Source organism: Rhipicephalus microplus, chromosome 4 (assembly GCF_043290135.1).
Source record: "Rhipicephalus microplus isolate Deutch F79 chromosome 4, USDA_Rmic, whole genome shotgun sequence".
Classification (NCBI taxonomy): domain Eukaryota; kingdom Metazoa; phylum Arthropoda; class Arachnida; order Ixodida; family Ixodidae; genus Rhipicephalus; species Rhipicephalus microplus.
In genome coordinates, this window is record NC_134703.1 from 41564282 (window position 1) to 41579298 (window position 15017).

The 15017-nt window shown below is 44.2% G+C and overlaps 1 protein-coding gene across 2 annotated transcripts in view; it reads right to left on the minus strand.

Moving 5' to 3' along the window:
* The window catches only part of LOC119172614 (cell surface glycoprotein MUC18), a 73723-nt gene that overhangs the window by 10669 nt on the left and 48037 nt on the right, over positions 1-15017 (minus strand). For both annotated transcript variants that reach the window (XM_075892621.1, XM_075892620.1), the window contains exons 4-8: positions 12542-12748; positions 9015-9329; positions 7815-8069; positions 5825-6109; positions 5-328 (exon numbers count right to left, since the gene is read on the minus strand). In XM_075892621.1, coding sequence (XP_075748736.1) covers positions 5-328; positions 5825-6109; positions 7815-8069; positions 9015-9329; positions 12542-12748 — 1386 coding nt within the window. The remainder of the gene's footprint in view (positions 1-4; positions 329-5824; positions 6110-7814; positions 8070-9014; positions 9330-12541; positions 12749-15017) is intronic.

Consider the following 15017-nt stretch of genomic DNA (forward strand, 5'->3'; position numbering starts at 1 on the left):
TCACCGCTTGTGTGAGTGGGTTTATGCAGCAGCGACAATCCCGCGGGCAGGTGAACCTCCGCATCGGTGCTGCGGCCTTGCGAGTTTGCTGCATAGACCCGCACCAACAGGGAACCCTCCCTGGGCAAACCTGAGAAGCTAAACTCGGGCCTTTGGGTGTCGCTGGCGTTCCTCAATAGTGCAGGCGGTGACGTTGCGGTGCCGTCAATGAGAAGTTCGGCAAAAAAAGTGACCGGGAGGCCACCTGTGGAGCCCGGCACGCAGATGACAGCCATGCCGTCTTGACTCTGAGCAGTCACCGTGCAGTTGTGTGGAGTTGCTGGTGGTGCTGCGAAAATTATGATGAAGAATAAAACAAAAAAGAAAGACGAACAACGAAAAAAAACGTAGGCATCGACATAATAGAAACAAACTAATAAATGTGAACGAAGAACGAAGCAAAGCAAGCAAATATAGGGGCACGAAAAAAAAGAAACGAAGAAAGAAAGAAAGAAAAAAAGAAAGAAAGAAAGAAAGAAAGAAAGAAAACTGAAATAACTTTCATATACTTAGAAATTTGGCGCAACCTCGACTCACGCAAACACTCACACAAGCACACACACTTACACCAGAGCAACACACACAACACGCAGCGCTCACTACCAACTGTTTATTGCTCCTATCTGACCTTCTTAAATACGTACATCGAAATGCGCAAAGGCACAAACTAACAGAACTGCGCCAGTAGAAAACCAACATGGCGTCACCACACCACTAGGAACAAGTAAAAAGTAAAAAAAGTAAAAAAAGTAAAAAAAGTAAAAAAGGGGGGGGTTAACACGAAAAGGAGATATAATCGCTAAACCCTCGCATCAAGGAAAGATATTTCTTGTTGATGCAACACCAAGGATGGCTCGCTGACACATATATCTTTATTCTTTTCTATATAATATGCTTCTAACAGCAAACGTGCTGATAAATTTGAGCTTCTCCCAAGAATCCTTGTATCAGAAAATCGTGGTTCACACCCACATGCGGCAATATGCGACACAAGATGTGCGTACTTGTCCTCGTTTTTCTTAACCTTTAGCGCATGCTCCCTAAGCCGGTCATTGAGGCATCGCTCGGTAATGCCAATGTACACGTTACCGCAGGAAAAAGGAATGGAGTATACAACTCCCATGGAACATTTTACGAAGGCATTCTCATGTTTTTTCACGCAACCGCGTCTCTTGCCATTGCAAATACGCGGACATAACTTGGCGAGCTTTTCTGGCGCAGAAAAGACCACAGCCACACCATGCCTTGCAGCAACCTTCTTAATATTATGGGAGAGCTTGTGCACGTAAGGCACGACTTGAAGCTTGGAACCCGAAGGATCCCAAGTAGCTCTATCCCTTATGTCCGCGTATTTGCAATGGCAAGAGACGCGGTTGCGTGAAAAAACATGAGAATGCCTTCGTAAAATGTTCCATGGGAGTTGTATACTCCATTCCTTTTTCCTGCGGTAACGTGTACATTGGCATTACCGAGCGATGCCTCAATGACCGGCTTAGGGAGCATGCGCTAAAGGTTAAGAAAAACGAGGACAAGTACGCACATCTTGTGTCGCATATTGCCGCATGTGGGTGTGAACCACGATTTTCTGATACAAGGATTCTTGGGAGAAGCTCAAATTTATCAGCACGTTTGCTGTTAGAAGCATATTATATAGAAAAGAATAAAGATATATGTGTCAGCGAGCCATCCTTGGTGTTGCATCAACAAGAAATATCTTTCCTTGATGCGAGGGTTTAGCGATTATATCTCCTTTTCGTGTTAACCCCCCCCTTTTTTACTTTTTTTACTTTTTTTACTTTTTTTACTTTTTACTTGTTCCTAGTGGTGTGGTGACGCCATGTTGGTTTTCTACTGGCGCAGTTCTGTTAGTTTGTGCCTTTGCGCATTTCGATGTACGTATTTAAGAAGGTCAGATAGGAGCAATAAACAGTTGGTAGTGAGCGCTGCGTGTTGTGTGTGTTGCTCTGGTGTAAGTGTGTGTGCTTGTGTGAGTGTTTGCGTGAGTCGAGGTTGCGCCAAATTTCTAAGTATATGATGTATAACCAACTAGCCCAACAACAAGTTTTATTAAGCTATATTTCTAGTGCAATGGGCCCCTCTTTTTATGCTCCTAATGTGTCTGCGAAGATTGACCTTCTTATGGGCTACATCAGTGAAGCCACATGCAGAGCAAGGATTTCCGCCTTCTGCATCCGGAAAGCCATCACACCAGAAGAAGTAAGTGCCTTGTTTGGGTGTGTGAGACCTTCTTGGGGACACGTGAAAAGAGTGCTCAAAATTCTTAGAGCGGAATTGTGGCGCCAAGTAAGGCTGCTCTATGATTGGCTTCGTGTGATTCTTCAATGCGAATACCCTGAACAACTTGCGGCTTATAAACTCGGGAAAATCAAGCGTCGTATAGCTCAGACAACTGAATCTAGGTGGAGGAGCGTGTTGACCCCCCTTCTGAGGCTTCAAGGTAAACGGAGAAGAGATAATTGTCAGGACCTCGTTGTTCTCGGGGGTGCAGTGCTACCTGAAGACATTGAAAAGCTTCTGCGAAAAGGACCAAAGTATGCGTGCACACCAAGTGTTTCCGCCCATGACCTGGTAGGCCTGAACAGGGACCTGTCATCTAAGGCCAACCAGGACCGAGAAAGATGCCTGCTGGACGGTATGGACTGCCTCACGAGGTGTGCAAGCCAACTTCCGGACAATAGCGGTAGCAGAAGATTGAGTAGTGTGGTGTCTTTTTTCAAGAAGCAGAATTTGAAGTTAGTACAAGCCGACAAGGAGGGTGGTTTCGTTGTTTTGCCACAGGGTGTTTACAATGAGAAAGCGATTAGCGCCATTGACAAGAACTTTTTACCTGTTAAAAAAAGTGCTGTACGCGTTAAATCTAAATTCACCGCGTTCTGTAGGGAAGTAGGACTTCCTACGCTGGCTGGAACCTTAGCTAGTAGCAAAAGCACTAACTTGAACGTCTTTTTTTCCGCTAAAACCCACAAAGTGGGCATTCCCTTCAGAACCATTGTTAGTGAAAATGGTTCATGGCAGGGCAACGTTAGCAAATTCCTGTTAAGCAAACTAAAGCCACTCAGTGTTAGTGACCCGTTTCGCACTAAAAGCTCTAGTGATGTCGCAGATTTCATACGGAATAACCAGCAGATTTCCTTTGCTTTCTCAGTAGATGTTGAAGACCTGTTTTATTCGGTACCTCATGATAAGCTTTTGACTTCGGTCCGACAGTGCATAGAAGATAATGGTGACGTTTCTTTTATGAATAATGCGGGCGTATCCGTTGAAAACTTTTTAGCACTTTTAGAATTTTATCTTAACGTCACTTTTATTACGTTTAACGACAAGCCCTATCTACAACGACAAGGCATCTGTATAGGTTCTTGTGTCGCCCCTGTTCTTACTGATATTTTTTTAGCAGATGTAGATAGGACGTTGGATAAATTTTTAAGGGGGAATAAGGTTTTGAAGATTTTTAGATATGTTGACGATTTTTTAATTCTTTTAGACAAGCGGGGGCCATATACACCCCCTAATTACTTTTTAGATTTTCAAGTAGACGCCTGTACTTCAGTGAGTGTGCGTGCGGATGAGGTATCATATGAAGTGCAGCGTTCTTATTGTGAACATGTGCTTAGTGTTTTTAAAGATCATGGACGCGGACTTAGGTTCACTACCGAGGTACCCACAGAGTCTTGTCTCCAGTTTTTAGACCTCAAGCTACTGTGGGGTAGTGAACACTTTTGTTGGGTCTACCGGCCTAGAGTGAAGAAGGGGCTGTTGCCGTATGATTCTGCGCACTCGAAATTAGTTAAAAGAGGTATTGCTTCGCTTTGTCTGGAATCCTCGTTGATTAAGTCGTGTCCACACCACATGCGTACTAGTTTTTATGAACAGATCAGCCGATTGACGGCGGCGGGCTTCCCTTCGTCGGTCCTAAACGCGGTCACCGAGTCACTACTGCAGAAGATGAAACGTGGAACACAAAGGGATAGAGCTACTTGGGATCCTTCGGGTTCCAAGCTTCAAGTCGTGCCTTACGTGCACAAGCTCTCCCATAATAGTAAGAAGGTTGCTGCAAGGCATGGTGTGGCTGTGGTCTTTTCTGCGCCAGAAAAGCTCGCCAAGTTATGTCCGCGTATTTGCAATGGCAAGAGACGCGGTTGCGTGAAAAAACATGAGAATGCCTTCGTAAAATGTTCCATGGGAGTTGTATACTCCATTCCTTTTTCCTGCGGTAACGTGTACATTGGCATTACCGAGCGATGCCTCAATGACCGGCTTAGGGAGCATGCGCTAAAGGTTAAGAAAAACGAGGACAAGTACGCACATCTTGTGTCGCATATTGCCGCATGTGGGTGTGAACCACGATTTTCTGATACAAGGATTCTTGGGAGAAGCTCAAATTTATCAGCACGTTTGCTGTTAGAAGCATATTATATAGAAAAGAATAAAGATATATGTGTCAGCGAGCCATCCTTGGTGTTGCATCAACAAGAAATATCTTTCCTTGATGCGAGGGTTTAGCGATTATATCTCCTTTTCGTGTTAACCCCCCCCTTTTTTACTGTTTTTACTTTTTTTACTTTTTTTACTTTTTACTTGTTCCTAGTGGTGTGGTGACGCCATGTTGGTTTTCTACTGGCGCAGTTCTGTTAGTTTGTGCCTTTGCGCATTTCGATGTACGTATTTAAGAAGGTCAGATAGGAGCAATAAACAGTTGGTAGTGAGCGCTGCGTGTTGTGTGTGTTGCTCTGGTGTAAGTGTGTGTGCTTGTGTGAGTGTTTGCGTGAGTCGAGGTTGCGCCAAATTTCTAAGTATATGATGTATAACCAACTAGCCCAACAACAAGTTTTATTATGAAATAACTTTGTATGTAATCAAACACAGAAAGAAGGAAAGAGGACAGACAGGGAAGCAGTGTACGAAGGAACGCAGTTCTCACGGAATAAAGAAAGGTAAATGAAATAATAAATAAAGCTGCAGGGCACGCCATATAAATGGGCTAATATTATTACGAAAGCGGCGGTAAAAATATGAATTAGCAGATATTGCGTTAGATGCGACATGCCCGAACGGTGCTTATAGTTATATCCCAATGGATGACTCAATAACTACAGAAGAAGGCGAAGTCGGTGAAGCTCGCAGGAGTTAGCATGAGCGAACTGGCGATATAAAAGTAATGTGTGATTTATTGTTGTTAATGTGGAAATTCGCAAAATGACCTTGAAGAAACCAATGCAATTCTGCACTTTCTTATTACCTATATTGGCTGACATCCATAGTCTAAGCGCCACATTCAGGGTATTGTGCCTGATAGCGCAGCGGCCACAAGCATACATTTTTCCTTCGCGTTCTCTTTACCCAGTCACGTATCTGTATCACGTTCTGTAACTTCTGCCTGCACTTACGCAAACTTTAGGATATACTCCTCACTCTCTTCTCTTATGAAGGCGAGAGCGTTGAGTGCCGCATAAAATGCGCCACGACATGAAACGCATCAGCATGAGTTATGCAAACATCATCGTGCCGTATTTCATTTCAAATGTCATGTAATCTTGTGACGTCACATGATGACGTCATCCTATAGCCGCCTTGTCCGAGGTAGGGCCCATCACAGAGGCTGTGCAAAGCCCCATTGACTACGGAGAGTGCCGAGCGGGATAAATACTATTTAATGAGAAGGAAAACAACATGACTTTCACCTTGTTGTCTTGAGGATAAGCTGAATAACCTCTGTACTAGGCAATTCGATCTAATTTTTGCACGAGTGCTCACGTGCACCCACCGGGAGGCACGATGCGGAAGACGCAAGGTTCCCGCTGCTTGCCCACATTGTTCGAAGCCCAGCAGAGGAGCAGGCCGTACTCGAGCTCCCTGCTGGCGACGGCCCGAGCCAGGGCCCGGGTTCCGTTCACCGCTAGGCTGTTGATGCGCCCTGTGCGCTTGGTGGTGTTGGCCAGCCACTCGAAGTGCAGCTCGTCGCTCGGGTTGGCGCGTACTTCGCATGCGACGCGGAGCTCGGGAGACGCCGCGTACTCTTCTCTTTGATTCTCGGCGCATTCTGGAGCGACTGTTCTCGAGGAAGAAGACGACAAGAAAGTGATCAAAGGTAAACGCAATTACTACTAGGCGCAGCGGAATAAATGATGTCCGTCATTTTATTATCGACGACATCAAATGCTTGTCGTCGGCCCCTTGAGTTTGTAAAAACTGGCAAAAGCTGGTGGGATCTGAGCTGGTCGGGTTAATCTAATAGCAGACTAGTAAATAAGCTGCATTTTACTTATACGGTCATGCTGAGCATACTACGCTCGATCAACGATTTTAGATCAAAGGATTCTCGGAGTAACCAAACAAATTCATCCCTGGAGCAGCAAACGAAGCCAGGGCTCTAATATTCACCGAGTATGAGTGGCGTAAGCAGACCTGATTGAATCTCTTATGCCTGCCTTATCCCTAGAGCAGCAAACAAGTCCAGGGCTCTAATATTCACCGAGTCTGAGTGGCGCAAACGAAACTGATTGAATCTCTTTTGCCTGCTTTCCTTCACGGAGCTCCGGCTGGTGATAAGCGCGCATCTCTTATTTTTGGCTTTCCTTTTCTGTTGAAATTTTACAAACAGCATCAAACGGGTTCTTAGCTAACCAAATTTTAGCATAGTTAAGGTTTAACAGCGCGAAAAAAGTACACGGCAGACAGGAAAGGGACGGGACAAGCGCTGACTTCCAACCAAAATTTTATTGACAAAAACGCTGTTAGTATACCCGAGTGAACAGATAAAAAGAAAAATTGTTTTGCGGTGCATGTTCCGCGGGCCATGTTCCGCGGGCCAAATGGGCAGATACCTAAATGAACGCATGGGAACACGCCAATAATGTTCGTAATGGCAAAGGTAGCTTCCTGGCGCAACACGTCAGCACGTGTGGGTGAACTCCGCTGTTCGAAAAGACAACAATGCTCGGCAACATTAAAGAGGAACACGAGCGTATAGTATATGAGGCTGCTCAGATGGCGCTTGAAAGGGGTGCATGCACATGCAAGCCATCAGTTGCTCTGTCAGAAAGAGAGCTATGTTTTTTGTTTGTTTTTTTCGTTGTGAGGGTCTGCCCCGCCGCGGTGGTCTAGTGGCTAAGGTACTCGGCTGCTGACCCGCAGGTCGCGGGTTCGAACCCCGGCTGCGGCGGCTGCATTTCCGATGGAGGCGGAAATGGTGTAGGCCCATGTGCTCAGATTTGGGTGCACCTTAAGGAATCCCAGGCGGTCGAAATTTCTGGAGCACTCTACTACGGCGTCTCTAATAACGATATAGTGGTTTTGGGACGTTAAACCCCACAAATCAACCAATAAAATCAGAGTTGCGAGGGTCGGCGTATCAGGCTCAGTGGTTGTAGATATTTTGTATCTTTACATCAGTAATTTCTTCCCTGTTTTTTCTGTTCACTTGGGCATATTACCAGCCTTCTTGTCAATAAAATTTTAGTTGGAAGTGAGCGCTTGTCCCGTCATTTTCTTCTCCGCCGTGTATTTTTCCGCGCTGTTAAATCTTAAGTATGCTAAACCAACTAGCCCTATCAGTCACTTTGTCCAGAAGAGTGGACGTTTTGGTATTATTGTCCTTAACTCACTCTTTCCGCCATTAAACGACACATATTGTCACAATGTTTGTGTCATTTAGGTTTATTGCTGCCATTACTGTTAAACACTCAATGCCCTAATCTAAAGGCGCTCGAACAGTTCTTTAATCAGGGTAAGATGATTCTATTGCCACTGCTTACACTGCACAGACAGCCTCAGTTGATTGCTGAAGCTTTCGCCAAAGCGGTTAGAGGCTAGACACTCGTACAGGCCAGAGTGGGCCCTGGTAACGTTGCTCAGGTGAAGAACGTCGTCTCGCCACTCCAGCAGCTGCCCGTCTCGGCGCCACCAGACAGCGTTGATGGTCGGGTTGGCGCTCCAGTCGCAACGTAGCGTCGAATTCTCACCTTCGTGAGGACGGAGGTCGGTTGCGGTTAGCGACAGCTGTGGCGGATCTGCACGGAGCGAAATGGGAACTACGCGTCAGACCTGAGACAGTTATTGCAAGTGTGGAGCCCTGCTCAGTCAGCTACGGGTTGGAGCAGCCACCTTAATTTAACTCTCAATTACTATTGCTCTGCAGTTTGCTTTCCATTCTGATAACAAATATATCGACACAAGAGGTGCGTTTTTGTTACTGCAGTCGCCGTCATGTTCTGTATAACGTATAAATTGATTACATCGCTCATAGCTCCTTAGGTTCCATGTGTGACTGAAAGCTTGCGAAGGCTGCATATGGGCACGGTTCAACAAGAGAGGAAACGCTTATTCGGGAGAAGGATCGGGAAGGGGAGCCGGAGAGGGGTGGGGGCATCGTCGCTCGGGCAGAAATTTCAAATAATAATAGAAAGATCATGGTCACATGCTTTAACTTGACTAATACTAGTAGAATACTCCTGTGCGTGCACTTGTACTCTCAACGCTTTCTTCATGTTGAGCCAACAGACAGCACGAAAACCACTTCGCTACCTTGCGCGGCTATATTCTGATACGGCAGTGTTTTCTTTATTTATTTTATTTATTTATTTAGTACATACTGCGAACCATAAATGGTTTTGTAGGATTACGCACGATCGTGTTATAAAGGAGTTAGCTGTGAGCCTTAGCCTGTGTGAGATTTGCATTTTCTTGCTATCGCAGTCTTTTCTTCACCCTTGCGGAGAAAATTTTGCATAACACAGCATACGATGCAACTCAGAAATGGGTGTAGCACATGCTTTTGTTATTCTTTCTGCCTTATTCACCTAGTATATTCAGAAGAGTGGTCTGTGCCATTCCTGTCTGCCGTCTTGATAAACATTGTTGTGCTGCCTTTATCAGTCACCTATCCCGCCGCTTCGAATCACTTCAGCGCAACAAATAATGCACTGATGCAAACGCTGCTTTATTCATCGACTCACACTGAACATTAAGCGGCAGTGAATCGCTGATCTCGCTCCCCGGAAGGCTCGGGTTGTCCGCTCGGCACGTAAGCTGCAAGCCATGGTCCTGGGCGCGAACCACGAAGCTCACTGCGCTGAGTGTAAGTCCAGGTTCTCGAGAAAGCAGGCGGTCATGCTGCAGGCGCTCGCTGCCTTTGAACCATGCGACTTGCGCCATAGGACGCGCTCCGCGTGCCAGGCAGCGTGCTTCTGCAACTTCTCCAGCCACCAGGGCGGCGCCACTTGCCGGTGGTGACAGTGCAGGTAATGACACCTTCACCTCGGTCGGCTTCACTGGCACAGAAAAGTAAACAAGACATACGCATTATTATTGAATACAGGGAATCTGCGAATGTGACATAAGTGAAAGGTTGCGGTAAATGTGTCATCAGTTTCTTCCATTGTACTATTTTTCTTCTGTTATGTTCTGTTCTAACTGTTTTGCTTTGGAGACGTTGAGGTCCATAATGCCTCGGCTACTCCGTATTAATAAGTTCTGCAGTGAAAAAAAGAATATTCCTGAATGGTACCCGAAAATGAACAATAAAAAACATAATAGCACACTGAAAACAGTTATCATTCCAACGCACTGTTCACTTGCAGAATTTCACGCTATCAAACTGTTCACACGCACACCTCCCTTTTATACTGTTAGTATATGCACTAACACATTATATATATATATCAATCCCTGGCAGTCTATCACAGGCGCTTATCCAGTCCGGTCGCCACTAAGAAGTCTGTCAGGAAGATGTTTGCCTTTTTCTGAAGATGCATCTCAGCACATGGTCCAAGTAATTTCTTTAATGTCAGGGGCCGTCTGTCCAAACTTGCTAATTTGTTCATTGATTTTTCTCTTTCATTCGCGTATTTAACGCACTCCAAACAAATATGGCGAACATTTTCTTCTGCATGACCACAATGGCATACCGGGGAGTTGAATCAGTGTATTTTGTGCAGGAAGCTGTTTGTGTACGCTACTTCCAAGCGAAGTCTGGAAATAATGTCTCTAAGTGTCGTGGGAGATATGTTGCTATGAAACATTTTCTGTGTGGATCAACCTCATAAAGTACTGATTCCTTTGATTTACGGCTATTGGACCACTTCTCCATCGAACAATGGTTAGCTCCTTCCGTTATAAAATGTGGAATATCCGCCCCAGACATAGGGAAGGCGCAATCCCGTCTTTCGTTCAATGCTTTCTTGGCGAGGCTGTCAACTTCTTCATTTTCCTATATTCCACTGTGACTGGGTATTCATTGGAAAACGATGTTGCGACCCTGCGCTGAGACATATTCCACAGTTTCTGAAATACATTGTGCTGTTTCACCATTGTCGTAAAGTGATCTCACATTTTTTATTAGCTGAAGGGAATGTTTGCTATCCGTGCAGCCACCTACTTTCATGGCTCAGAATTACCACCTACTTGCGTGCCTCAGAATCATCGCAGATAAGCTTAACTGCTTCATAGATAGATTCTGCTGTCGTCGATGAAGATTTGTGCGATAATTTGTACATTCTCTTTTTCTGAATTTCGGCTATACAGACCGCACAGGCTGACGCTTCTTCAGTGTATGATCCATCTGTATATATCTTATATTTTTCTTATTTAGATAAAAGGTCTTATATTGCCTATTTTCTTTTGCATCTGCTTTTTTCAAATAATGTTTAGAAATAGGCACATGAAAACGGTCAGCTCTTTCTTTAAATCAGTAAGGTTGTTTTCATTGCAGTGAAGTCCGCAAATGTGTGGGGAATAAAAGATGAGATTCAGCCGCGTGTAAGGTAAAACTCTAGGAAATGAATTCAAAGAATGGCTTTTCATTTTTTCGTATATGTTGCTAGCATAAAGTAGGAAATGAATGGTTTCCTTATTTCTCAATGTTGACAGCGCACGCAGCAAAAGCGCTACTAGAAAAAAAAAAAAACGTCAGAGGCCTTATGCAATCATGGGAACAGCAGAAACAATCAAATCCGAATTATGTGGTTGCCCCGTGTTGCGGTGTTATAACATCTCTCGATTTATATAAACATCAGAAATAATTCGCTCTTGAATTTTCATGAAATAAACGAGCGGCAAGATTCGCATCTTGATGTTTATTATACTGAAATTAGTTTATTATTGTTTCTTCACAATCATTTGAAAACTGGGTTGGCCTACTTAAAGCTTTCTTGGTGCTATAAAGGGTGTTGACATACTGGTCGTCTGTTAGCATGAATTCAGGCAAACCTGGAGACAGTCATAAGCTAAACATTGGCAACACCGACCACTTTATTGCAGTGAAGAAAGGCTTCGGAGGTAATTACAGGCGTGGTGTTGCCAATGTCATGCTGCTTTGTTATAAAAGCAGATGAATTACGTTACGTTAACATCATCATCAGCCGGACTACGCCCGCTGCACGGCAAAGGCCTCTTTCATATATATACATATATATATATATATATATATATATATATATATATATATATATATATATCTGGTCTAACAGACAATAATGCCAAGGAATGTATATGGGAAGTTATTTGAACCAATGTAAAGTTAATAAGAAGGAAAAAAAGTGGGTGAAAAAATAACTTGTCATGAGCAGGAATTGAACCTACGACCTTCGAATAACGCGTTCGATGCTCTAACGGCTGAGCTGTCACGGCGGCTAACCAGCGAGCCACTTATTGGGTTTATATGTGATTTAAACGTGAGAGTGTCAGTCAGCGCCATCTGTAGCCAAAGCGGCGAGTGTGGAACACCCTTTTATGAGCCTGTGTAGCGTTACGTAGCACGTGAACTTATTACGAGCGTGCAGCTGACCAGTAGTCCCTCGTATACAACCTAACGACACCAAGTGTGCCAGTAAGAGAGCCTCATTAGTGAATAAGGGAAAGAAGTGTATACATTCAAGAAAACGAGCCCTTAGGTATACACTTTTTTCATAACATATATATATATATATATATATATATATATATATATATATATATATATATATATATATATATAAGGGAAACAAGTGTATACTTAAGTGCTCGTTTTTCGTGTTTACACAATATTAATGAGATATAACAGACAATAATGCCAAGGAAGCTATAGGGGAAGTTATTAGGCCAATTGTAATGTAAATCAGAAGAAAAAAAAAGTGGGTGAAAAGATAAGTTGCCGTGGGCAGGATCCGAACCTGCGACCTTCGAAAAACGCGTTCGATGCTCTACCACTGAGCTATATGTATATATATATATATATATATATATCACAGCGTGACGTGACTTTGAATTCCGCGCGTAAAATATTTTTTGTTGTTTTTTAAATCTTTGTGCACGATGATGATTGGGAAACACGTTGTACTCTTTGGCTATAATGGCTGTCAATTCAACACACAATTTTCGGCAGTATAGGTCATGTTAGTAAGGGCGCATTTCGAGCGAGCCCATAAACAAAGCATGAACCTGGGAAGAAACTTGACGCATGTCACACCCGATCAGGAAACGCGTGCTCGCTGAATCGCAAACTCACAAGTGAGGTCCAACTTGAGACGGGACGAGAGCTCCTCGGTGAAGTTGTTATTCGAGGCGGTGCATTGAAGCGCGACGAGAAGGTCTCGACGTCGCAACGGACCCATTCGCAGCTCGTTGCGCACTACGCCTTGCGGCCACAGCACGGAGAAGCTGGCGTCCAGCAGTTCGCCGTCCTTGTACCAAACAACTTCGGGCGGAGGATCTCCTAAGGGACAAGGTCGAAGAACATTGTGAAAATACCGCGTTGAGTTCGCTCATGTGCACCGTCTATGTATAGCGGCAAGAGGTTAACGAAATTATTTCATATAATTGCGCGCTGGTCGCACGAAAGATGTCGACCTCGTATGGTCGATGACAATGGCTATACGCTAGAACATTTATGAGTGATAGCTCCTCCCACGGTATACAAATCGAGAAAACGACATTGTGCATCCATTCGGCTTTGAGCATCAGCCAACGTGAACTTCCTTCTCACACATGAGTCGTCATGGAAGCGTATATGCGCAGTGTCAGTGTTTTTTTTTTTTTATCTCCGCGCATCCTCGCAGCAGGTCGGCGAGAGCCGTGAGTTAGATGTCTCCAGATGCGTGTACGTGCCGCACACGCACCTTGAGACATGGAACCCTTGTTACGTGAACTTCGCGTTGGCAGTACGAGGAGGATTGTAAACAGTGAGCCGCTGCTTGCAGTGTGGGACACCACCACACCATGCTTTCCGCGCTATGGTCTCGCAGCTATCGCTCCACAAGCTCCGTCTAGCTAGGTTCGCCCTCAGCATTTTTTTTTTTTCAGGGACTCGTATATCCGTGGAGTTCTGTACGCTCGTTCGAATGCGCCCAAAAAGTCGAGTTTTTTTTTTTGCTTCTTATTTGTCAGAGCTGAACTGTTACTGACTAGTACTGCTTGTGTCCAGGAAGACTAAATGACGTTTAGAACCCACCTTGCCTTCTTCGTGTGCTTTATTGGTTTTCTGGAGCAACTCATATGTCAAACGAACACAACCCTCTGGTCCCCAATTTTTTTTTAAATTAACGTGTGCAATATATGACGTCAAGCATATATCAAGTGCGTTTATTTCAAGAATGATGCCGGGAACATTGTTTGTGTTAAAAAAAAAAAACAAATTTATTCAATGGCTTGACGTTATGACAATCCCAGATGGTATACAAAGCTATGAATTATTTATATACAAACCTTATGTGCTATTGCGAGATGAGTGCTGGGCTCTAGACATACGGGACACTAACAATAAAATTCTGTGATGTGTAACATTGCAAAGCGCTAGCCTTATTCATGATCTCCACAGGACGATGTCTATTGGAAAGTGGCGTAGTCATAAAACCAAAAGAAGAAATGGTGGGAGCCATGATGTGGGCATCGGTATAAAAAGTTATTATGTGTCCCAAGAAAAGACGCTTTCGTGATATCTGCGTTCGGAATGTATTTTATCTTCTTTGTTTGACCGACGCGCCGTCTAGCATGCGAGACGGTCATTGATTTCTCTATATAGACACCAGTCTTGTCTTCGTCGCATGCCTTCTCTCACTAGCCACATTCCAATGTCTGTGTTTCGAGACGGGCTAATTCGCTTCTCTATGAGCGACACGCCTCCCTCCTGTGGAATGCTGCCACCAGAACCTTGCTCGCTTTGATATTACTGGTTCATTTTTTTTAACTTTCTGCCTTCCCTGTAGAAGCTAAACCCTTTGGAGTAGTTCGCTGAACTGTGAATTGCAATGCAACATCACAGCTGCGAAAATTCGAAAAGGCAAATTTGAAAAAAGATGGAGAGCTACGACTCCGCACTTTGATGTGCATTTATCTAGACTACTTTCTTTTTTTTTTTTCTCGCTTGAGCATTTGAAGTAGGTATCACACTTTGCGTCATCCATGAAACAATGCATATCACTTGTGTCTAGAAGTCGACCATGCCGATTCGGTACCAATAACTTCATTTCATTATAGGCTCAAATTTCATGAAAAACCAGTCCCAATACAGACGTTTCATGGATTCCGTTTATCTGCCTTTACATCTGTTCAAGCATCGTGTAATTAGTTCAAATAAACCCATTTGCCTAAAATTGATGTTCATAGCATACTTTGTTGAAGTGCATAGGCGCTATAGTGCAGGATCGCCCGAGCTTGGCGAAACACCTTTCCGAGCTCTAGCGACACCCTGTTTTGAATGAGCGAATACTGCGAAAAAGTCAAATCGACCCCTCAGCGCGTTGCGTTTAATTGGTTACGATGCAACTAGGCATCGTATAGAGGTCAATCGACAAACTTGGGTGGTGTTTTCAAACCAGAGACATCGTCTTTCATTCGTTTGCCGCTTCACTAGGTGCGAAAGTGCACCCATGCAATAAATGTGTAAGGAGCTTTTCCCGATGATAAAGGCGTGATTTGTTTAAATTCATCATGAAGCTTTTAATGTCTGCACGAAGCCTTGTTTAAAATAAGCAGCACGGTGGCCT